The following is a 26,804-nucleotide window of genomic DNA, read 5'->3' on the forward strand; positions in this document are numbered from 1 at the left end:
TTCTTCATAAAATTAATACAAGTTTTAATTCACTTTTCCATGAACAAATTACATTCTTAGCAATGAGTTGTATTACAATTCAAACGGATGACTGTGCTGAGCAAACTAGTTACAAAAGTGGGAGACAGGACTGAAGTCAACTTTGCAACACGGCCAGCATTTAGGACAATAAGAAGTTTCACAACGCCAGGTTAAAGTCCAGCAAGTTTATTTGGAATCATGAGCTTTCGGAGCTCTGCTCCTGAACGAGCCTTCTTACTGCGTCTACCCCAGTCCAACACAGGCATCTCCACAGCACAGCATTTTAGGAAGCAGCGCACACCTCTTCATTTTGAGCACAGAATCACAGGAACAGGAGAGGGGCATTTAGCCCCTCGAGCCCGTGCCACCACTCAACTAGATCACAGCTGATCATTCATCTCATCTTCATTCTCCTGCACTAACTTTATGTTGTTTAGTGTCACTGAAACCTATCAATCTCTGTCCTGAATGTAATCAATGATTGAGTTTCCACTGCCCTTTGGGGTTGAGGAACCCAAAGTTTCACCACCTCTGACTGGATAAATTCCTCCACAGCCCAGTCCTAATTTGCCTCCCCCTTTGTTCTGAGAATGTGTTCCTGGTTCCAGACTGCTCAATCAGGAGTGACATCCTTTCTCCATCTATTCTGTCTAACCCCTTGAGAATTTTGTAAGTTTCAATGAAATAAACCCTCATTCTTCTAAACTCCAGAGTGTACTGTCATAGGACAGTACTGCCATTCAGAAATTAGCCTGGTGGATGTTTGCTGCATCACCTTTATGACAAGTTTATGGGACCAAAACTGTCCACAATACTCCAGGTGCGATATAACTAAGATTCGATACAATTGAACTAAGATATCTTTACTCCTTTTCTCAAATCCTCTTGCGATAAAGGCCACATACAATTTGCCTTCCTAATTGTTTGCTACACCTTCATGTTAGCTTTCAGTGGTTCATGAACAAGACCATCCAGCTCCCAGTGGACATTAAACACTTCCCAATCTCTCACTGTTTCAAAAATATTCTGCATCTCTGTTCCTGTTACCAAAGCCAATAATCTTACTCTGTCGGTTTGAGATCCAGCCTGCATTTTCCCTATAATATTCAGTCAGTCCAACATCCAACATACTGTAGGGACTTCAAGCCAACTACACGACTCTCCCTCTCTCCAAGGTGGTTGGCACATTGGTCTTATTGGTCCCTCTAATGGGGATGAGATAGTTCATTAGCTGCAGAGTCCCATGTATCCAGCACTGGGCTGACACCTGCTTAAACTAATATCAACCTGTATCCTGAGATAACCACACCTGGATAAATATGCAAAGGTTCACAAAGTTGACCTTCCAAGCTTTTCACATTGAAATTTCCCAATGGCCACTCTGGAGTCACAGAATAGAATCATAGGGCGGGATTTTCCTGCTGCACTCACCCCAAGGCCAGCAATTCCTGCCTGAGGTTAACAGACCTCTGCATGGTCTGTCCCCACCCGTTACGATTTCAATGGTGAGCAGGACAGGAACATTCCGTCCATAGAATCCGTACGGTGCACAAAGACATCGTTTGACCCATTGAGTCTGAACCAACTCATACCCAGGCCTACCCTGTAACCTTACATATTTACCCCACTAATCTCCAAAATATATGTATACATGAGGGCAATTTAGCACGGCCAATCAACCTAACCTGCACATTTTTGGAGTATGGGAGGAAACCGGAGCACCGGAGGAAGCCCAAGCAGACACGGGGAGAATGTGCAGACTCCACACAGACAGTGACTCAAGGCCAGAATCGAACCCAAGTCCCTGGCATTGTGAGGCAGCAGTGCTAACCCATTATGCCATCGTGAGATCCATAATTAATCACATCTAGTGACAGCATGCTGTAAAGTACTCGCATTTTTGTACTGTTATTTGCAGCAGAAACCTGGACATCAATAACAATCCAAGTCACCAACATCAATTCTTATTTCAGTCTCTTAGATCTAAATCCTTCAAATATAGGGCAAACAATCCAGACCATGTGGTTTTCTAACAAGCAGTAACATACCGTGACTTAAGACAGACAGTCTCTCTCGCTGCTAAAACATTACTAAGTAAGTGAGCCAAATGAAAGTGATTTTGTTCTGAAATGACAGTGGGTGCAGACTGAGACCCACAAAGATCACAGGGTGAAAAAAAGCAAGCAAGTTGCTACTGATTCCTCAAACATGCAGTGGGAAGTCGGGAAAACTGCTGTATAAACGGGGGAAACAAATCAAAAAACAGTTGGTTTAATAAATTTAACAGGAAATCCCCTCCAGACTGTGTGAATAGAGTGTGGTGTCCAGTATTCACACAGACTCACAGTGGGAGTTAGCTGTCCTTGGACTATGTGAAGGGCTGGGGGGAGGGGGGGTAGTTCTAATCATTTATCCCTGGAAACGGACATCCAAATTATGCACCATTTGTGCAATTTCAGCAACTACTTCACACCTTGCGAAGGAAATAAATCACACTTCAGTAACTTAATAGAATGTAATTGCTAACAGATTCATGTCAGCAACTCCAGTGCTGATTTCCCCAACATCCGACCTGAAGCAGCAGATGAACTGAATTGACACTAAAAAGCACAATTAGCACCTCTGGAAATCCTATTTTATGTTCAAGAAGCAAATTTTTGACAATTTATAATGGAAGGCTGGAAGTCCAAAGATGTGTGGGTTAGGTGGATGCTAAATTGACTCCAGTGTCAGGGGGATTAACAGGGTGAATAAGAGTTACAAGAACAGGGTCTGAGTGGGATTGTGGTCAGTACGGACTCGATTGGCTGAATGGCCTTGTTCTGTACTGTAGGGACTCTACAATTCTTTGACTGGGACTTCAAATAACCACACAACAATATTTATTACTACTCCCAATAGTTCTTTAATGCAATTATCTATTACAGAAAATAGATACAACTCTGTTGCTTCATAATCACCATTCTCTAATAAGTAGGCCGTGTAAATATCATATCTCAAATAAACATTTTCCCTGCACGGACAAAAAAAACCTGGCACCAAATAAATGAGGAAAGCTTCGCCACAATTCACTTCTTTCTTGGTTCTCTTTCTATAACAGAGGAAGTGAGACCAGCATGCTCACCATTTTAAGGATATACCTCAGATTTTCTGTGTCACCTACCTGGAATACCTCTGCGACCATGTCTCCCTTTTTCTCCTGGTGGTCCTAATGTGAAAGTAGTAAGCAGAGTTAGTGCAACTGTCAGCAAATTGGGAATGTGAATAAGTTTATCTGAGCACGCATGTACTGCACCCTAATTATTAATCTGATGTTTAAAACACAAATTGAAATAAAAAATTTAAACAATCGAAGTTTAGTTAAGAATCAGCTGCATTAAAAGATCTTCTTGTCACTTGGTAAGGAACACTACACTTTAAGGTTGATCTAACTCAGGTTTAAATGCAGATCCACGTGCTTCTCCTAAAACCACAAGCCCAAGAACTTTTAATGTCAACAAACATCTTTCACCTTTCCATTTGGTGTGCCTATGTTTCCTTGGGGGTATGGATCTATTCTGAGATAAATAGTATTTAAAATTATAAGCTTCAAAAATAATTAAGATTTTGAAATTGAAGCGAGTAATCCACATTTCCAAGCTACCTTGGATCTTTAAAGTGCACATTCTCCAAGGGTGCATACAAAACAGGCACATCAAACAGGAAGTATTAGAATACCTTCCAGCCTTTTAAATTGGGTGCAAATGATTTCAACTTTTAGGACTTGGAACAAAGATGGAAGTGTTTTCCTAAACACACAAACACTCTCATAAATGAATCACATGCATTGTTGTTCCAGAAACTTGCGATGGGACTCTCTGGGATTCTCAACTTTTCAGGAACAAAAATGACCATTGCCCAGATTGCTTAACTGTTATCGTTCAGAGAACATGGTCAGAAATACTAAACTGGAGGTGGATAGCAAATGTTGATTCTGGAAGAGCAGAAGTGCGATTTATTTTAAACACTTCTATTAATCCTATGAAATAAATCATCGTTCAGTGTTAGGTATCTACGGCAATAAAACATTCTTTTGCATTTCAGCTAAACGTTAGCAATTTTAATGTGGTCACATCCTGACGTGACCCAAATATGAATTGCATGTTCAATGAACCATGACTTGGCTACATAATGAACAGTTCATTCATGGTTTTCAGGGCATGTAATAGTTCAATCAGTCTGGACTCACCGCTGGAATGTAACAATTGATACACTGATCTGTCCCTTTCTAAAGTGCAGTAGAACTGTTTTCACAGGCTCAAGTGTTGGATACAAATATTTTTACAAGGTGTTTCCAGAAATTCCATCATCACTATGCGGCGAGTGTCAAACTGAATATATCGCAATTGTCCGCAACAGGAATTAATAAGATTTCATTATTAAGGATAAATAACTGGAGCTGAACAGTTTTCTCTAGATTAGTATTGTGGATGAAAACTGAATGGCAAACTCTCCTCCTGGATAAGATTTAAATATTTGGAACAGTGAAATAGTGGAACAATAACTTTTAAAGATACTCCTGCCATTTCAGCTAATGGTTTAGGTCTAATCCTATACTCTAAAGAATATTTTTCCAGTAAAGTGGATTAATTCTCCATTCGATAAATAGGAAGGAAAAAGGCCAGTGATTGGTGTGCTTTGATTTCAGGAAAGACAAGGACATTCTTCATTCTTCTCCCCTCATGTTATGCGATCCTTCTCCCATCAAGTTTTCCTCCCTGTACTCCAGTCAGTCAACGCTTAGTAAGGGCCATAAAGATGGAAATCTATCCTGTGATATCAGTGTCCTGTAAAGAATGCATCAGTCTACTCCCTCTACAAAGAAAACAATCGCCAAAAACTTTCACTAAGGCCAAGGGGGAAATTCAGCATTGGTAGAGAGGCACAATGAGAGAGAGTGGATCTGCCTAACCTTCCTTCCCAACAATGTTCAATTTTACCGCCACTGTCTCTTCAAAGCATGACTGTCCCAACATGATGTGAGCTGTCCGCCCCATAAACGCGTCTCAAATAGAAAGTGGGCTGTAGATGTTTACACAGAAACGTGATACAGGAAAATGCACAAATTCTAAACACCCACCTTATACAAAAATACAGCCTCCTCCTGCCCTAAAAACAAATCTTGTACTTGAACCATACAAACACTGTACTCCACAATACAAATGTCTGAAACTCCATATGCAAAAACTATCGCAGCCCACTACCTATAAAAACATCAAAACCCCTCCATAGACAATATCAAACACTCAGACAAAATATCTGAGGCCCATGCGCATTCCAGTCCCTAACCTATGTAATAAATATTCATGTCTTCCTTCCTTCCCCTCTAACTAGGTCATTTCAAGCTTAACTCTTTAAACATCTTGGATCTGGAAAACCAGGAAAAGATTGAAACCTGACTGATGAAAAAACAACTGCTCACCAATTAGTCTAAATCTACAAACAGGGACGACTTGTTCTACTCCTCCAGACCCGGGGCCTTGAAGGGACTGAAGTCTAAATCAGCAAGTGCCCAGGCACCCCAAAAATGGAGAAAAGGAGAGAAAGATTTGTACTTATATCGTCCTTTTCCTGACCAGCAGCCATCGCAAGGCACCTTACAGCCACTGAAGTACTTTCTAAAGTACAGTCACTGTTGTAATGTAGGAAACGGAGCAGCTGGTGTGTGCACAGCAAGCTCCCACAGCCAGCAATGTGAAAATAACCCAAGTAATCCGCTTTTGTGATGTTGATGAATATTTGCCAAGACATCAGAGATAATTCTCCTCTTCTTCAACACATTGCCATCAGGTCTTTTACATCCACCTGGGCAAGCAGCTGGGGCCTCGGTTTAACAGGCAGAGTTTCCCATCCTGGAGACTAAGTCCAGAGACAGACAGGGAAGTCAGTGTGACCTTCTGCTTTTTATCTCATTCACTCTGCTTCTGTGAGAAACTCAGTGAATCGCGTGGTGGCAGCGAACAGGACATTGCCCACTTACTGTTACTTTATGGGGGTCAAAGGACCTGACGCCATATCTACAGGGCACCTGGACACACATTCACTCAATTAAAATGCCAAATTAAGTGCCCCTGCCCGCCACAATTCCCACTGGTGGCAGGAGAACAACATTCCACACACCATCTCATCCAAAAGACAACGTAGTATGTCTCCAACACTGGAGTAACAGATACTTGCTGAAACTCTGGAGTCTGACTTGAACCCAGAACCCTGTGGCTCAGAAGTGAAGGTACCACCAATGGAAGGATTGGCAGCTACAATGGCCAGATAAAATGGGCCAAAGTTAGTCCTGGGCCACGTTTCAGACAATGCCGCTCAAAACAAATCATCACCTCCCAACATCTCTGCTGGCTTTTTCAGGAATATCTCGTAGACTAGTTCTATAAGTCAAGGTGGTCAAACACTTCAGTGGGTTATAACAACTGTGATAAGAAGCAGGAGCTGTCTTTGTAATCATCGGCAGGGTCACGGAAAATTCCTCAATACCCAGGGTACAACATTGCATGAAAGATTCTGTTGAAACAAATAGCAGATGTGTAACTTCATTCTGTTTTTACAATAGAGAGGATTTCCTCTCTATACTACGTGTGGCAAAATTGGAAGCGCATTCTTTATAAAATGAAATTCCCAGCTTTTCAATGCCTGGTGCATACATCGAGAACATCCTACACTATCTCAGATAGCTTTTACATCCCTCACTGAAAATGATACTGGTTAGAACTGAAAAGGATTTACTGTATCAGAAAAGTAGACCTGATGATTCTGAGGCAGCGAAGGGTTAAGATATAAAATTTGTTCAGTAATGTATGAGGCTATTTTCAAATTGGCAAAGATTACGGTACTTGAAGCACCTCCACAGCTTCAAGTGCAGTCACTCCAACCTTGCCAAAAACAGCAATTTCATTTACTGATGGCAACAGTAATTCCAGGTGAGCACCTGAACAAACAGGAACTGAGGATCTTAACCCTTTACCTCACCTTGTGGGAAATAAAGCCACTCGAAGATAACAACTACAGTATCAAATGGTGCAAATATCCAAAGTGGCTGTGGTTATACAGGATACTTTGTCAGGTGGTGAGAAAGAATTGGAACCAGTCTCAAAAAGGCAGGGGTAGATTGTATGGCTGCTGGATATCATCTCCTCAAACAGTTGAACATGTAACAGAAGCATTTATGCTGAAATTTTACCGTCCCACCTGCCACGGGAATTGGAGCAGGCGAGAGGTGGACAATAGGAAGGTCTGTTGACCTTGGGTGGAATTTTACAGTTTTGTGACGAGCAAGACTATTTTTTTTCCATTTGTGGGACTGGGGCGTCACTGGCAGGCCAGCATTTATTGCCCATCCCTGGTTTCTCGAAGGCAGTTGAGAGTCAACCACATTGCTGTGGCTCTGGAATCATATGTAGGTCAGACCGGGTAAAGACGGCAGATTTCCTTCCCTAAAGGACATTAGTGAACCAGATGGATTTTTCTGACAATGGTTTCATGGTCATCAGTAGATTATTAATTCCAGATTTTTTTTTATTGAACTCAAATTCCACCATCTGCCATGGCGGGAATCGAACCCGGATCCCCAGGACATTAGCTGAGTTTCTGGATTAATAGTCTAGTGATAATAGCACTGGGCCATCACCACCCCAAAAGATATTGAACCATAAAACCAGGACAGTAACAGCAACAAGCCAAAGAACACTCACTCAGCAAACTATCTCCCATGAAAATGATACTGAGAAACCAGAATGTGAAGCAAAGGGTTAACTTAAATAATTACTACTGAGCATGTGTGTAAGGAGCTCTCTCACAATGAATTCACTCTAAGATACCAGCAAAGCTTCTCACAGAGGAACTGGAATTATGTCCTGATATTCTGTAGCCTTTCGAAATAGTGAAGGATATAAATAAAGGTATTTTAAATAAAGATCGCCTCTAGTATGATCGCTCCTAAGTAAGAAACCAAGGAATCCTTCAAAAACCCATAACAACAGATGGAGAAAATGCAAAGAAATTTATAAGGACTGAGAGGCTACAGCTATCAGGGAAGATTAAACTGGAGAGGCCGCAGGGGAGGTTCACCAGGATGTTGCCTGGGATGGAAGGCTTCAGCAATGAGGAGAGGGTAGATAGGCTGCGTTTGTTTTCCCTGGAGCAGAGGAGGCTGAGGGACGGATCTGACAGGAGGCATACAAAGTTATGAGAGGTGTAGATTGGGTAGATTGTAAGAATATTTTCCCCATGGCAGAGGTGTCTAAGACCAGAGGGCAGAGGTTTAAGCTGAGCAGTGGTTTAGAGGGGGATCTGAGAATTTTTTTTTACCCAGCAGGTGGTGGAGACAGGTACTCTCACAACATTTAACAAGCATCGGACATGCATTTAAATGGCCACGGCATAGTGGGCTCTGGTCCAATGCTGGGAAATGGGCTTATTAAAGATTAGTATTTGATGGTCAGCATAGACATGATGGGCTGAAGGGCCTGTTTCTATGCTTTATGACTGTGTGTGCTATGACGGTAAAGCTCCTTTCACTAGAAAAGAGAAGTATGAGGAGTCAGTGAATACTGGTCATTAAAGTTAGGAAGAGATTGGAAAGGGTAAATGTAAGGAAGGTGTTTCCACTTGGAGGAGGAGATCAGAACAATGGGAGCAGAGAGTGGAGAGAATGTGTACCTCACCAACAGGTGCAGTAACCGAGACAAACAACACTGATAAAGGGGAAACTATACAAACACAGGACAGAGAGAAATGAATATCTATACTGATAGTAGGATGTAAAGTAGGGCTGGAGAAAGCTCACTTTCAGCATAAACAACATTAAACAAGGGTCTGTCAGTGTGTTTGAGTAGATTTCAATTTCAGGCTCTATTAATGGAAAATGTGTCACAGTGATGGTACCCGGTGCCTATTAATAAAAAGCTGCCGGTTCCACTGCTGATGTTATTTTAGCAATAATGGAATGGATGACCCTCAGTGAGCGAGAGCAAAAGAACATTGACTTGAACATAATTATTACAAAGCACAAACACTAACAGAGTGGCACATAGACTATAGCATGTATATATATGCAAGGTCACCTCTACATAAATGTTCGTTTGTTTAGAAGAATGAGGGGGGATCTTATTGAAACTTACAGGATACTGCGAGGCCTGGATAGAGTGGACGTGGAGAGGATGTTTCCACTAGTAGGAAAAACTAGAACCAGAGGGCACAACCTCAGGCTAAAGGGACGATCCTTTAAAACAGAGATGAGGAGGAATTTCTTGAGCCACAGAGTGGTGAATCTGTGGAATTCTTTGCCGCAGAAGACTGTGGAGGCCAGGTCATTGAGTGTCTTTAAGAGAGAGGTTCTTGATTAATAAGGGGGTCAGGGCTTATGGGGATAAGGCAGGAGAATGGGGGTGAGAAAAGTATCAGCCATGATTGAATGGCGGAGCAGACTCGATGGGCTGAGTGGCCTAATTTTGCTCCTCTGTCTTATGGTCTTATGATGTTATGGTCTTATAGCAAAGAGCATTTCTAATACTTTGAAGTGGCCAGTTATAGATCAAAGGCGTTCAATTCATTGGCTGGAATTTAACTGGCGTGCCTGCCCGTGGCTCGCAAGATCGTGCCCAAGGCCAACAGAGAATGCCATTCTGAGAGTCCGGAGCAGGCGTGCCAGTAAAATCAGAGCCACTGAGTGGAAATATCAGAAAGTATCTTTAACATCCTCCAGAGTACAGACTGGATGTGTTCCTGCAACTGAGCAGCACACCTTCAGTATTGTACTACAGTGAGCGCAGAATGTAGATACAGCATTGCTGGCTCTGCCCACAGTGCAACATTTCAACAACTCTACAAATAAGAGAATATTCCTGTGAATCACAAAGGGATAAAACACATTTAAAGGGGATGAGGACAGGGATTTGGTGGATGATTCTTTCAGAGAATTTCAGAGCAATTCCTTGGGATCTTGGTTCCAATTTGGGCTGATCAACAGAACCGAATTTTTTAAATCTCAAGACACTTATTCTTCACAGAATCCCTACAGTGCAGAAGGAGGCCATTCAGCCCATCTAGTCTGCACCGACAAGGCTGTACTGGTGCAACCCTCCCAAATATTTACCCTGCTACTAAGGGACAATTTAGCATGGCCAATCAACCTAACCCGCACACCTTTGGACTGTGGGAGAAAACTGGAGGAAACCCACGCAGACATGGGGAGAACGTGCAAACTCCACACAGAGTGACCTGAGGCTGGAATTGAACCCGGGTCCCTGGCACTGTGAGGCAGCAGTGCTAACTTCTGTGCCACCATGGCACTCCTATCAACAAAATACTTCCAAAAGCATGAAATTGGGTGATTTTAACAGTGATCTATTTACAAATAGCAAATCTAGTTAAGAGTTTGGATGAATTCAGGAATCAAAACATAAATTTTCTGAATCACCTACAGAAAATAGATATAATTCCAAAATTAACTCTATAATTGGATAAAGATTTGACTAAGGTCAATAAATCTGCTGCTGGGATGAAGGAAGGGGGCATGTCTGCACTTTTTAAGGCACGTATGTTCTATTTGCAGTAGTTAAAATAGTGAATCAAATGTATACCTTTTAATGATTGGTACAATCGTGCTGGTCCAGCAGTGAACCGAGAATGCCCATAATTTACTGCACGTCAACTGAAAGGGGGCATTTCCTGCAGCGAAAGTCAGTCTGATCGCAGAGGGGGTCTGGAAAGGTGGCCCTCCATTTCCAGGGCCACCACAATCCCCAAGCCCCAGAGAAAAGCGCACAATGAAAGTTTCTGTGAGGTCACCCGAGATCGCTCATAATGAGAGAGCCCCAACAGGATGTCAGAGAATGGTTCAGTGACATTAAAACGACGAAAGGAAAACAATGCATTCAGAGACTTGGCCTGTGGAGGGGAGGGGAAGGGGACACCCACCTTGAGAACACTGCTACCTGCTGAGGCTTAGCATTGCTAAAACTCTTCTAAATGGAGAGGTTGTCAAGATTTGAAACTTACAGTACTGGCGGACAGGCCAGAGATTGTGGTAAGTAAATCCTTATCAATACATATGTTACAATCCATCCAAGCACAGTGGTCAAAGTATCCCAGATCAGATGTTAAATATACCAGCTAGCACTTGCACTCCCATCTCTGACCTTAGAAACTGCATGACTGTTTATTGCCTCCTATAACATGAGGACAATTTTCCGGGTTTGTTCACTATGGGCGCAGATCCTGTTAGGTTAGAAACTCTCCCGAGAGGGTCATAACCAGATTTGTAGCAGGGAGGTCTCAGAATGGGAATGGGGACTTAGATGCCCCAATGTCTACATGAGGGGGTGGGGGGGGTGGTGGTTAGAGGGGTGACCCATTCATTGAGTGTTAGAGGAAGGTCGCTCCTCTGTGGTCAAGCCCCACAATCTGCTAGAGGTTTCGATGTCATGGGGGGGTGCGGTCTTGTTAGGGGAGGTGGTCTTTAACTTTAATTTGACAATGAGGGCACAAAGCACACCCCACCCTCTCCTATTTTTTGACAAAGTCTCAAAAGAACTGTGAGAAAGTCCAATGCTCCTCTCCTGGGGAGGTTTTCACTCAGAACCTGACACTCCATATTCCACCCCATGCATTCTGAACTCTGGTCAGGATTCTCCAGTCCTGCTGCATTGAATGGAGTTTTGGCTGAGTGGGAAATTCTCCAATCTTGCTGACAGCAGCGGCGGGGAATAGGGAATTACAGAATTCCAGCCTCTATCTGTCTAACAAACAGTTACTTCATCATATTATCCCCAGCACAATCCATCCATTAGTTTACTCAGGTTATCTAACTGGGCCAGCAGGGATCCCAAAAATACACTATTGCTTAATCATATGCTCTTATTCTAATAGAATCCCTACACTGCAGGAGGAGGCCATTCAGCCCATTGAGTCTGCATCAACCACAATCCGCCCCCCCCCAGGCCCTATCCCCATAACCCCATGCATTTACCCCTAGCTAGTCCTTCTGACACTAAGGGGCAATTTAGCATGGCCAATCCACCTCACCCACATAGGGACCCAGGTTCAATTCCTGTCTTGGGCCATGTCTGTGTGGAGTTTGCATGCTCTCCTTGCTTCCTCCGGGTGTTCCAGTTTCCTCCCACAATCTGAAAGACGTGCTGGTTAAGGTGTATTGACCCAAACAGGCACCAGACTGGGGCGACTCAGGAAATTTCACAGTAACTTGCAATGTTAATGTATGTGACTAATAAATAAAACATCTTTGGGCTGTGGGAGGAAACCAGAGCACTCAGAGGACACCCACACAGACATGGGAAGAACATGCAAACTCCAGACAGACAATGACCCAAGCTGGGAATTGAACTTGGGTCCCTGATGCTGTGAGGCAGCAGTGCTAACCACTGTGCCAACACATGAAAGCATTTGCAATAAACATACACAGTGGTTAGCACTGCTGCCTCACAGTGCCAGGGTCCCGGGTTCGATTCCTGGCTTTGATCACTGTCTGTGCAAGCTCTACACATTCTCCCCGTGTCTGCACGGGTTTCTACTGGGTGCTCCAGTTTCCTCCCACAATCCAAAGATGTGCGAGTTAGGTTGATTGGCCATACTAATATTGACCCTTAGTGTCAGGGACACTAGCAGGGTAAGAGAGTGTGGTTATGGGGATAGGACCTGATTGTGGTCAGTGCAGACTCGATGGGTCGAATGGCCTCCTTCTGCACTGTAGGTATTCTCTGATTCTAAGTGCTTTGTGTGGGTACTTTAGTAGAAGTAATGAAATGCCAGAACCGTTTCGTTGCCAAACCATACTTCACACAAATTGTTACTGTGCAGTTTCAATTAAAAAAACCTCCAAAAGTCAAAATGAATTTTGATCCCTGCCATATTATGTACACAAGAGCTTAGTAATCCCTCGAGGGTTCAATGTGTTCTGCAGCTTGGAACATGGGTAACGCAACTCTTCACGACACCTTTAATTATGAAAAACCAAAACTGTACTTAATATAACACAACATGAAAATGGGATACTTTAAAACCACAACTTTAAACCTGAAGACCTTATTGGGTGGGAATGGGTCAGATAGAGAATGAGTAAATGGGTAAAGTTTGAAAAGCTAACATTACACTGTTCTGATCTCCATTATCAGACTTCCTCTTGAGTAATGATTACGAATCAGCTGCTTTTAATTTAGGCTTTTCTTTCACCTTATAAATTACAGATTGTCCTTCCATTGATTGCATCTGCCGTGACTCAAATAGAAATAGGGAAAATTCAACAGCATTCAGAAAGGTGTAGGTGACACCAAAACAAGCAAGTGATTTAATTTGAGACAAGGTTGAATAAAGAACTTCAAAAGCCTTAAGCATTGGTTAAGAATTCCCGATAGGATTGTAGCCACATGGGATAGACTTACAGAAAATGTAGCTGCCTTGAGGTCGACTGATACCTAAACTGGGCCCTGGCACTGAGAGGGGGAATGATGGTTTTAAAGGAATGGCTGAATTTGTTCCCTTCGGGAGGAGAAGGCACTCAGTATTCCTAAAAGTAGGAACGGGGCGAGGGGTGGGTCTGAAATTTTCCAGCCGGGATCTTGTGGCCAATGGCAGCCCTCCCTGCCCAGGGTATTTCAGTAATAGAGGGGGCAAACAACAGGAAAACCTGTCAACACGTGGTGGGACTGGAAGATCCCACCACCAGCCAATGACAGGCTGCCCCTGCCACCGGGTGGAGTGGTGGGGGGGAGGTTTGACCACAATTGCGCTCACAGTTACCCAAGAGTTAGAAGTGGTTTTATTCCTTCTCTTCTTTCCTGAGTGACAATTTGCGAAGAGAGTCTGAACTATTCGAGTCTGTGATTTAAAGCAACGATCTGGATGGGTCTTGGTGTAGAGTAATTACCCATCGGAATTCAAACTTCCCAGGAATTTCTCATGCAGTCCTTGCGCAAGGAGTTCTGGGGCGTCCCCAAGCACAGTATTTGTTACGGATTAAAAATTTAAAATCCTTGTTTTTTTTAATACTTTCATGAAATGTAGTTGTCACTGGTAAGGAACACATTTGACACCCAATTGTAATTACCCTTGAGCATCGCTGCAGTTCACCTGGACAGGTACACCCATAGTGCTATTAGGACAGGAATCCCAGGATTCTGATCCAGAGATGTGGAGATGCCAGTGTTGGACTGGGGTAAACACAGTAAGAAGTCTCACAACACCAGGTTAAAGTCCAACAGGTTTATTTAGTAGCAAAAGCCACTAGCTTTCTAAACACTGCTTCTTTATCAGGTGAGTGGGATTTCTGTCCACAAACAGGACATAAAAAACACAAACTCAATTTACAAAATAATGGTTGGAATGCGAGTTTTCATGATACAGACAATGTGAGTGGAGAGAGGGTTAAACACAGGTTAAAGAGATATGTATCGTCTCCAGACAGGACAGTAAGTGAGATTTTACAAGCCGAGGCAAGTCATGGGGGTTACAGATAGTGTGACCCAAGATCCTGGTTAAGGCTGTGCTCACATGTGCGGAATTTGGCTATCAGCCTCTGCTCAGCGACTCTGCGCTGTCGTGTGTCATGAAGGCCACCTTGAAGAACGCTTAACCGAAGATCAGAGACCGAATGCCCGTGACCACTGAAGTGTTTGCCAACAGGAAGAGAACATCTTGCCTGGCGATTGTTGACTGGTGTTCATTCATCTGTTGTCGTAGTGTCTGCATGGTCTCCCCAGTGTAACATGCCTCGGGACATCCTTTCCTGCAGCATATCAGGTAGACAATGTTGGCCGACTTGCAAGAGTATATACTGTGTGCCTGGTGGATAGTGTTCTCATGTGAGATGATGGCATCCGTGTCGATGATCCAGCAGTTGCTGTGGCAGGGTTGTGTGGTGTTGTGGTCACTGTTCTCCTGAAGGCTGGGAAGTTTGCTGCGGACAATGGTCTGTTTGAGGTTGTGCGGTTGTTTGAAGGCAAGAAGTGGGGGTGGGGGATGGCCTTGGAGAGATGTTCGTCTTCATCAGTGACATGTTGAAGGCTCCGGAGCTTCTCTACTTTGGGGAAGTACTGGAAGGTCCAGTGCCTGGGGCAGCATTATGATTTGAGGAGCAGTGTCACAGTGCCAGTGGAAGTGTTATCATGCCAGGGTCAGTCCTGGGGAAGTGTGGGGAGCTGTGTCATGGTGCCAGGGACAGTGCCAGGGTACTAACCAGCCATGTCCCTCTACCCCTGAAGACTACACTTACCTGTCTGCCCCTGGGAGGGTTATCTCCACCTGCCTCCCATTTTTAAAACCTTGTTGTGAACCTCATGAGAGGGTGTTGCCAATGTGGGGGAAACCCACAGTGAGGGAGCCCTTTAATTACATAATAATTTATCCAGATGAGGTTCCCAATCTTTCTAGATGGGAGCCTTGTTAGGTTACGGGGGTATCGCTGGGAGATCCTTGATCTTCCACTCTCAGTGAAATGCAGAAGCAAAATCACAGCAGTCGTATTAACCCTTTGAAAGCTATTTTAGGAAGCACATATTTAAATATTGCAAACTAAAATACCTTCAGGACACGTTCTGGCAACTCAGTACATTATCCTTAATTAGGAATAGAATACAAGGAATTAGGCAACCTAACTAGTCCAAAATGATGGGTCAGTGCTGAATCACATATCCCAGTTTGTTAATAGCCTGCACTTTCTGAAAATTACAATTTCTCCTGATTTTAACATAGACTAGGATATTTCATTAATGTTCTTTACCAACTGCTCATGTGTTTCTGTGGACACCCTATCTGCATGTGAAGCCAGACATATTTTTAAGAAGCATGCAGAGTGAAAGAAAACTTTTATAGTGATGGTCATTTGGAGAAATTATAAATGTGAGTGAAAAGTTAACTAACGGTTTAAAAAGGACAAATTTGTGCTGGGCTCTGATTAAAAGCATGCAAAAAATTATCAATTTTTGTTTGCAATCTGACCAATGCCAAACACCAATGTGGACTGCTCATACCTCAGGCTCCAGATGGGAACAGGAACATTTAAGCCAACCTAGTTACCTTGAACCAGACACTTTAAATTTAGAACAAGGTCATTCATGAAGAAGCACGCTGGATAAAGTAGACAAGAGATGTGTGAGACAACATGGTATGTGGAACATGAACACTTAGCACTAAACAAAGTGAGAACCACTCATTGGGCCAATAAAAAGTGCAAAGAAATGAGTGGTGTCACAGGGGACTATTACAAGCAGATCATTGCAGCAATAGTTACAGTGCCATACAGTTTTAATTTACTACCTCGCTTTGAACTTTTAATAAGGCAACTGGGAACACCTCTTCCTTTGCGTTATTGGACACACCAAACCAGCACAGTGAGACAATGAAATGTTCTTCTTTGTAACTGAGACACATCTTGTAAGGCACATCTGAGATATAATGTCACTTTGCACACTGTCACATGTCACTTCACATGTCACTTTGCACACTGTCACAACATGTTTTTAACATCAAACAGTATCTGCTATTGCCCCAGTGTGACGTGTCTCTCACATCTACATCTGTCGACAAATCCATTGTGTGGATGTCAATATTTAAAACACTTTTACTCAAGTAAAATAATGTGAACATTTCATTGCAATTTCATTATAAATAATGAAAGAATGAGATGGAATCAAATCAACTTTAATATGAAGACGCTGTGGCTTAAATTTGACATGGGTTGGACTGTAAAACTTAAGGACCCTATCAGCCGCTGACTTCAACACAACTGGAAAGCTGGATATTATAGAATCCCTACACTGCAGAACAGGCCATTCTGCCCATTGAGTTTGCATTGACTCTCTGACAGGTTATCTTACCCAGGGCCTCTCCCCGACCCTATCCCTACAACGTCACACATTTCCCACAGCTAATCCCGTGAACCTACACATCTTTGGACTGTGGGAGGAAACTAGAGCACCCGGAGGAAACCCACGCAGACATGGGGAAAATGTGCAAACTCCACAGACGGTGACCCGAAGCCAGAATTGAACCCGGGTCCCTGGCACTGTGAGGCAGCAGTGCTAACCACTGTGCCACCGTGCTGCCCACAGCACCACCATGTCAAATTAGAGTCAGCGAATGTGTTGCATCCCTGCCCAGATCAGTTTTGCAATCACAACATCTCCCCCCAACCTGCCCAGACACCCCCACCCTCAGCACAGCATGTTCATGTATGACACACAGGGACATACATACACATGGACTTAATATCACAGAATAACAACTGCAACACTTTGCTTAAGTCTGCCGCCAAAGTGGAGGTAATTTCCTGAGTAGCTCTGAGGACAGGTGTTAGTGAGAGACTGCAGCAATTCACAGGCGACCAGCCACTGATTAAAGGGCAGCTCTGGTGATCATACTAAACAACTGCAAAAAACAGAATGCAAAGGTTGGAGAAACAGAAAGCGCTGGAAATACTCAGCGAGTAAGGCAGCCCCTGTGAAAACAGAAACAAAATTCATATTTCAGATTGATTCACTTTCAGCCAAACAACAAACTGACATGTTAACAAAGGGATTTTTATAACCTGCAGACTCCTCCTCCCCCCCAGACTCCCCCTCCCTCCCAAAAGTACCCCCCCCCTCCCCAAAACTCCCCCATCTCCACAAGTTTTTTTTGCAGGTCAGGCGTGTAAGGTACAACCCACCATCTCCTGCTCACCCCAGGGCTGACCCTATAATACAACAGGCGGACAAGGAATGAGCTAGCCAACCTACCAACCCTTCAGCCCATTGAGGCCTTCAATTGGCCAATTAATGGGCTGCTAAATGCCTCATTCCTCCTCCACCTGCCATTACACGGTAGGCAGGGAAAGTGGAACAAAGGAAGGCAACCTGTTTCTTCAAGGACATGGGCTAAGAGGCAGGAAGAAAGGGAACACCATCTTTGAGAGGTGCCTTGTGCCCAGTGATGGTCCCCCCAGCCCCTGCCACCCACCCCAACCCCCCCAGGGCTTCCCCCATTGGCCTCCACAACCAAAGACTCCACCTCCCTCCTCAAGGTCTCTCGATCTCTCGCAATCACCCCACACCCATTTGTGAGCCCAGCATCCATTCTTCCTTCACTGGGTTCCTTGTACTCCCAGCAGCAGCCACAGGTGAGTTGTGGGGAGGTTGGGAATTCCTTTCCGTGTCTCTCTCAGTTTGTTAAGGCCATCCCTAGCATCTTATTTCTGCAAAACAGCCTGTTCAAGGACAGCTTGTCTACTTGGGCATGTTTGGGAGGGGGGGGGGGGGGAGGGGGGGGTGAAATCCATTCCCTCCCCCCCATAAATTTCACCCCCACCCCACCTCCTATTTCCCTCTCCACAGATGCTGCCTGACCTGTTGAGTATTTCTATCATTTTCTGTTTCTAATTCAGATTTCCACATTATTTTCCTTGTGGAAGGTAAGTTTCTGGTTGAAGCACGTTGATGGTCAAGCCCAAACTGAGAAATAGCTTACTGGAAATTCTCCAAAATACACCATCTCTCTGTGACACACCGGACATTCTGCAGACTCACATTGCATGACTAATACTTCCATCAGATTCACCACTGTCTGCAACAAGCAAGCACTTAGTGATAAAATTACAAGGTTCATCAGAATTGCCAATTACATTTCAGAATTAACACAATTCATGTTTTTATGTTGAGGTTGTGTTATGTAAATGGGCCATTATGAAACTCTCCATCATGTCTGGAACTCCCTCCCTTACAGCACTGTACCTCCTACACATGGAGTGCAAGCTATCACCACCTTCTCAAGGTAACCAACACTGGCCTTGCCAGAGATGCTCTGCTTCACCTGGAGACTGAAGAAGGATTTGTATAAGTCAGGAGCACAACTGATCCCTGGGTGTATCTGCTGAAAGAGTGGGTGGGCTTTTCTGTGTCTTGCCCGTTGCCAGGATTGCAAGGTTCTGCTGAACCTTTCAGCTGGGCTGGGCCATCAAACCTCCTGCACCAGGTCCCACCAGGACGGGGCTAGAAAATCCCAGCCTGGTTCAATCCAGCAAAACATGGGGCAGCACAGGAACAGAATGAACTCTCGGTAATCTCTCACTGCCTTGTGTTAAAACCAGCTAAAGTGATGTTAAGCCAATTGGCTATGAGGACCCCTGACACCTACCCCACCCCAGATACTGCTTACACCGACCTCAAATCCATTTCAACCTTGGGAATGAATCCCATCCACACATTGTAAATGTAACTGCAGAAGTTTTAACATTCTCTCCTAGACCGGTCAGGAGTGGGCGGTACAGTGGTTAGCACTGCTGCCTCACAATATCATGAACCTGGGTTTGATTCCCGGCTTGGATCACTGCCCACATGGAGTTTGCATGTTCTCCCCACGTCTGTGTGAGTTTCCTCTGGGTGCTCCAGTTTCCTTCCACAGTCCAAAGACAAGCGGGTTTGGTACATTGGCCATGTAGAATTGCTCCTTAGTGTCTCGGGATATGAAGCTTAGCAGGATTAGCAGGATAAAATATGTGGGATTATATGGATGGGCCCTGGGTGGGATTGCAGTTGATGCAGACTCAATGGGCTGAATGGCCTTCTTCTGCACTGCAGTGATTGAATGAGTGTCAGAATTCCAGATGAACAGTATAAATGATATCACGATGGCCAGACAGATCCATCACTGTACAGGTGCCACTGTATGTTACAGAAAGATGGAGCTTTCTTCCAGGATCACAGCCAATGATCAGGTAAAGAATCTGAATGGATTGCAAAAGAACTCCATTTCTAAAGTTGCTTCTTTGCACACAGGTTGAATTTATGAATCCTACTATGGAACAGCATGATTGTTAGTTAGAAAAGATGTGGAGATGCCAGCGCTGGACTGGGGTGGGCACAGTAAGAAGTCTCACAACACCAGGTTAAAGTCCAACAGGTTTATCTGGAATCACGAGCTTTCAGAGCGTTGCTCCTTCATTTGATTTGATTTGATTAATTATTGTCACATGTATTAGCATACAGTCAAAAGTATTGTTTCTTGCATGCTACACAGACAAAGCATACTGAGAAGGAAAGGAGAGAGTGCAGAATGTAGTTTTACAGTCATAGCTACAGTGTAGAGAAAGATCAGCTTGATACAAGGTAGGGCCATTCTAAAGTCTGACAGCAGCAGGGAAGAAGCTGTTCTTGAGTCGGTTGGTACATGACCTCAGACTTTTGTATCTTTTTCCCAACGGAAGAAGGTGGAAGAGAGAATGTCCAGGGTGTGTGGGGTCCTTAATTATGCTGGCTGCAATTACCTGATGATAGAGCAGTGCTCTGAAAGCTCGTGATTCCAAATAAACCAGTTGGACTTTAACCTGGTGCTGTGGGACTGCTTACCTAGAAAAGAAAGCTAGAGATTTTCCAGTAAACTCTGCTGAAAATCTGAACTAAAAACACACGATGCTACAAATACAATGCTGGTTTCTAACCTTCTAAAGTGAGAAAGGACAGGTTGGTATAGTCTGGGAAAATATATTTTACCCCAGACCTGGTTTGATGCCATGATATTAACCTGTATTTTCTCCATTGTGTTAGCTGCCTTTAAAATTAAATCTAAACATTCACATGTTGCAAACTTTTAAAAATAAAATTCAAGATATATCATCACAGGACCACGATCTCTGAATGCAACAGTGGGCTCCAAAACAAACACCACTTGTCAAGGCCAGCACACTTTGGGCTTTATTTTTAAGTCAAGTGTCAAGTACAAATTGGTAAGTATATCGGCCTTCAAGTGCAGTACAGTAGCACAGTGATTATACGACTGGACTCACTATTCCGAGGTTGAGAGTTCAAATGCTACTGCTGTGAAATTGAATTTGACAAATCTGGTAATTAATAGTCTGGGACTAGGGAAAAATAAACCACCATGAAAACTGCTGGCTTACTGTGAAAGACAACTGGTTCACTCATATCCTCTGCAAAAGAAACTTGTCACTGCTCCCCTATCTGTTTCTAAGCACACACACACTGCAGGGTGGACTTGTCAACTCCTTCTCCACAGTGCCCTAACAATGGGCAGACGGTAACAGTAACCTGGCCAGCATCTCATTGCCCACATCCTGAGGAGATGTTACTTTCCAAAGGCTTTTTTTAACTATAGTTTTTGCAATCCTCACCATCTCAAAACTGTGGCCTAAATTTTAATTATTAAAGATAATTAGCTGTTACAGGTTAATGCAATGTTTAATTAAACACAAGTGTAGCACAAACGTAAAGAAAAACATTCAGTCTGAGCCCTTCAAGGGCACAGGTGTAAAGGTGGGAAGTAAATTATATGTTTGGGTTTACTGAGGACTTGAAGGGCTAAAAAACACACAAGCAATACCAGTGTGTATAAATATCAACGATAGATATCAGATAAAATAACCCTCATTGATAACTGCTTCAAACACCAAACCTATTCAGCCTGCTTCTCAAATGTAAACAGCGTGGGGACAGATGTTAGAACAAGTTGGGATGTGCAGTGTTTACAGCTGGAATTACAACACCCATCTCCTCAAAAATAACAACAAACAAGAATTAGCAAATGGATCAGTCGTCTGTTTAATTCTGAAGAAGCGGCTTTGGGTAAAAAATTACATCATCTATAAGGAATTGAATGTGGATTTAAAAGAAATGGGAGTTGAATTTTGAGAGCGTTCCAATCCAGGCACGATTCCAGCAATGTTTGGCAACAGTGTACTGGGATCAAGGTCTGGGGAGGACAGAGGATTTTATCTGGAGGGGATGCTAAGGGTGCTGGAACGGAAGGTGAACTGGGATGTGGAGAGGGTCAGGGATGGGGAGGGAGTCAGGAATGAGGAGGGGGATAGGGAGGGGATTTTATGCTGTGTGCATTGACAGTGGGATTTTCCAGTGGTACCCCCCCACCCACCCCATGGCGAATGGGAAACCCACTGGAGGCCAGTGTGAAACTCATTTGCATGTTGCGAATGGAATGCAGAGGAAGGCCTCCCCCCGCCCCCCGCCCCCCCCCCCCCCCCAACGCCCAATTTCCCACTGAGCCAGCAGGACCACACACCAGAAAGACAACATCTGGAAGAATATGGTGTGCAGATGTCAGGTCTAACTTGAACAAAGCATGGGGCTGCCTCCGGAGTTCAGGCTGGAGACTGCGAAGGGAACGCCACAGCAGTGGGTGGGGGGACCATCTATTGGTGGGTCTTCCAGATTAGGTGTCCTGGGGGGGAGGGGGGGGGGGTGGGGGGAGGTCCATCTGCCAGACCCAGAATGTTCCTGGAGATCCAGTTTCATTTTCTGGACAGCCACTTGCTTTCCTTAGTAGTGGATCCATGATGTTGGGCATCTTTTCAACATGGCCCCAGATGGGAGAGCGGATGATGTGTCATCAGGCCTCGTCCTGCCCTGCTACGGAATATGATGCAAACACCAGAGTGCCAAATTAAGGAGTTTGGAGCCGAAGGTGTTGGCATGATTTCCTGACAATCTTCACAGTGGGAAAGACTCTGGATGGAATTTTTCGGCTGTTCACACCGGCGGGATCTTCTGGTCATGCTGATGGCGCACTCCTGCCTTGGGTTTTCTGGTGGAGCTGGGTGCAATCACTGGAAAATTCCACTGACAGCAGCGGGACTGGAAGATCCCACCATTGGCATATGGCATGCCACCTCCTGCCATGGTTTCATCGGCTTTGGCTTCATATCCTTAAATACCCTTGACCTTGTAAACATCTATTGACCCCATGTACAGAATGATTATTTGAGCTAACATCTATTGCTTTTTTTTAAAAAGAGAGTTCTACACTTTGACCCCAATTGCATAAAGAAATATTTCTCAGCTTTTCACTTGACTAACCTGGCCCTGATGTTAAGCTTGGGCACCCTTGTGCTCAACTCCCCCACTACCAGATAAGATTTCTCCCCATTTATCCTATCAATTCCTTCCAAAGTCCCACTCCTGCCTCCAGTTTCTAAATCACCACTCAACCTTCAGAACTGCCACATATGTGAGCAGCCATTAAACTTGGTGTCTGAGGGTGGACAGCAATCCATCTACTCAACATGGATAAGGATGAGCCAGCCAATGTTATTTCCTCAACCAACTGATATTCATCCCATTTACTGTTCTGGAATTAGCTGCTGTGTTTTCCCAGATAACAACAGTTATTATGTAGGATCCATTGGTCCAGTGCATGGTGTTTTGAGATGTCTTGGAATCATAGAATCCCTACAGTGCAGAAGGAGGCCATTCAGCCCGTCAAGTCTGCACCAACAACAAACCCAGTCAGGCCCTATCCCCATAATGCCATGTATTTACCCTGCTAATCTCTCTGACACTACGGGCACTTTAGCATGGCCAATCCATCTAACCTGCGAATCTTCCAATAAACATTTTATCTATGCATGTTCTCTCACCAAGAGGAATATTTACTTTTAGATTCTCCTCGCTTTGGGAGGGAAATTCTACCATGTGAATGAATAGGGTAGCTTCTTTGTTGGCCACACATTTCTGCAAATATCTGTAATGGGCACACAGTGGGCAGTGAGTCTGTTTGAGGAAGGAATGGCATCTTCCTCATTCCAACTCAAAACAATGACAGCTGCGCCAGTGGACTGAGGTGTCACACACAGCCTGTCACCCAGCTGGGAGCACAATTCTAGGCTGCTTCAAAATTACAAGAATCCAGAAAATATCAAGGTGTGTGCAAGGCCATTTGGCCCATTTCCCTGTGCTATCACTTTATTCTTTCAAAAGGTAGACTATAAAATGTCTATCTCAACAACTGCTTGTGACATTTTTTTCATTCAGTCATGGGACATGGGTGTCGCTGGCTGGGCCAGCATTTATTGCCCATCCCTAGTTGTCAGAGGGCAGCTGAGAGTCAACCACATTGCTGTGGCTCTGGAGTCACAAGTAGGCCAGACCAGATGAGGCTGGCAAATTCCTTCCCTAAAGCACATCAGTAAACAGGTGGGCTTTTCCCCCACAATCGACAATGGTCTCATGGTCATCAATAGATTCTTAATTCCAGATATTTTTCATTGAATTCAAATTCCACCATCTGCTGTGGTGGGATTTGAACCCGGGTCCCCAGAACATTAGCTGAGTTTCTGGATTAATAATCTAGTGATAATACCAGTAGGCCATTGCCTCCCTCATGTTACTCCATGTTTGAAGAATCCTCTGTGACATTATTTCCCCAAGTTGTACCTTTCATTCTGCTGATAATTTGAATTTGTCTCTCTTTGGTACCAATTCAACAATGGCACAATGATTGGTTCACAGTGAGGCAGTGTATCTTGATCTACAAGAAGATATAGAGGAATGGTCAAATGGGCAGTTAAGTGGTAGATGAAATTTGATCCTGAAAGATGTGAGGTGATACACCTTAGGAGGAGTAATCTGATGAGGAAGTACTCAATGAATGGTAAAACACAAGGAAGTTCTGTGGAACAAAGGGACCTTGGTGTGTTTGTCCACAGATCTCTGAAGGTGAAAGGGCATGTTAGTAAAGTGGTGAAAAAGGCAGATGGCACACTCACCTTTATCAATCGAGGTATAGATTAAAAAGCAGGCAAGTCATGCTGGAGTTGTATAGAACTTTGGTGAGACCACAGCTGGAGCACTGTGTGCAGTTCTGATCTCCACATTAATCAGAAGGATGTGATTGTGGAGGGAGTGCAGAGGAGGTTCACCAGGATGCTGCCTGGGATGGAACATTTCAGTTAAGAGAGGTTGGGTTGTTTTGTTGGAGCAGAGAAGACTGAGGGGCGACCTGATCGAGGGGTACAAGATAATGAGGGGCATGGACAGAGTGGATAGGAGCAGCTGCTCCTCTCAGTTGAAGGGTCAGTCACGAGGGGACAGAGGTTTAAGGTGAGGGGCAGGAGGTTTAGGGGGGAATGTGAGGAAAAACGTTTTTATCCAGAGGATGGTGAGGGTCTGGAATGCGCTGCCGGGGAGGGTGGTGGAGGCGGGATGCCTCCCATCCTTTACAAAGCACCTGGATAAACACTTGGCACATCAGAACATTCAGGGCTCTGGGCCAAGGACTGGCCGATGGGATTAGGTGGGTGTTCAGGTGTTTCTAACTTGTTGGTGCAGTCTCGATGGGCCAAAGGGCCTCTTCTGAGCTGTATGATTCTACGAACAACAACTGGAAATAATGCCTATTTTTCAGCATCATTTTTACTCTAACCTCTAGCTGTGGCACATCTGTATCTGGCAGATCCCGGTTACTGAGTGGGAATGGATTTGACTGGAACTTACCCATCTTGCATTTAAATACATGTCTGCTGTTTCATCTGCTTTTTCCAAGCCAATTAATGTGTGCTAGCTCCCCTTTCATCCTCCTGAAATTGGCTCTTTTCCAAACCTTTATCTTGATCTCATCTTTTTACTCTGTTTCCAATATGGCTCCAATTGATTACGGTCCACTTTATGCTCCTATCATTTACTTTTCCTGCTTCATAATCCAGACTTCAATAATATCAATGTAAAATGCTCTCCACAACCTCAGTTGGTTATGAAACCGGGCTCCAGAGTCAAAGATCTGTAGTGATGCTCTCACCAAGAAGTCTGATCCCATTACAGGGGTTTGTAACATATTTAACACACAATTACTCCCAGCCACTTGTGAACATGATTAATGTAACCGGAAGGGAATGAAAAGCTATCACCCGAGTCTCAGGGTGAGATTAATCAACTCCACGCTTCAACCTCACAATTGAATGGATAATAATAAAACTCAGATACATTTTTATCCTCCCTACACCTGTTATTTTCATTCAGTGAAGAGTTAGCTGATACCTGCTAAATCAAAGAACAAAGATTACCAGTACAATGGATGTCGTTTCTAGGAGGTCTCCAATTTTGGAAGAGCTAATCGGTATGTTTTAGCAAAGACTGTGAAGGTTGTATATAAAACACGAGAGGACAGACTGAGTCAAAATAAAGAAGCTGCTTTATTTAGAGCCTTTGATTTCTTCAAGGAAGCACAAATTGCTTTACAGTTAATTAGCATCTTTAACATTTCGTCACGACTGTAATTTAGGTGGGGCAGCACGGTGACACAGTGGCTGGCACTGCTGCCTTACAGTGCCAGGGGCCCAGGTTCAATTCCTGACTTGGGTCACTGTATATATGGAGTCTGCACATTCTCCCTCTGTCTGTGTGGGTTTCTGCCCACACTCTGAAAAACGTGCTGGTTAGGTGCATTGAACAGGCGTTGGGCTGTGGCGACTAGGGAAATTTCACAGTAACTTCATTGCAGTGTTAATGTAAGCCTTACTTGTGACTAATAAATAAACATTTCCAGTTTCCTCCCACAGTCTGAAAGATGCGCTGGTTAGGGTGCATTGGCCATTCTAAATTCTCCCTCAGTGTACCCGAACAGGCACCGGAGTGTTGACTAAGGGATTTTCACAGTGACTTGTTGCAGGGTTAACACAAGCCAACTTGTGACACTAATAAATAAACTTTACTTAAATACAGCAGTGAATCTTTGCCCAGCAAAATATCACAAACAGGAATAAATCACCAAATAATCCGTTTTAATAGTATTTTGGCAGAATATTGGGAGTATTCTTTGACTGGATAATATTATATATTTTATACAATATTATTATTATATCATTTATACCTATCCAACTTAGCAATAGAGCCCAGATTTAAAGTTTGATCCAAACAACAGCACCTCTGACAGTGTGGCGTTCCCTCAGCACTGACCCTCTGACAGTGCGGCACTCCCCCAGCACTGACCCTCTGACAGTGCGG

At 44.0% G+C, this 26,804-nt stretch overlaps 1 protein-coding gene across 1 annotated transcript in view; it reads right to left on the minus strand.

The window, feature by feature from the left end:
• Window positions 1-2,552: 2,552 nt before the first annotated feature.
• Window positions 2,553-26,804, minus strand: part of LOC145360389 (collagen alpha-1(XIII) chain-like) — a 97,489-nt gene continuing 73,237 nt past the window's right edge. Inside the window, exons 3-4 of the mRNA XM_080215583.1 lie at window positions 3,185-3,229; window positions 2,553-2,593 (exon numbers count right to left, since the gene is read on the minus strand). Of these exons, the coding sequence (XP_080071709.1) occupies window positions 2,553-2,593; window positions 3,185-3,229 (86 nt within the window). The remainder of the gene's footprint in view (window positions 2,594-3,184; window positions 3,230-26,804) is intronic.

This window comes from Carcharhinus amblyrhynchos, chromosome 31 (genome assembly GCF_965287045.1).
Source record: "Carcharhinus amblyrhynchos chromosome 31, sCarAmb.v2.hapA, whole genome shotgun sequence".
Classification (NCBI taxonomy): Eukaryota; Metazoa; Chordata; class Chondrichthyes; order Carcharhiniformes; family Carcharhinidae; genus Carcharhinus; species Carcharhinus amblyrhynchos.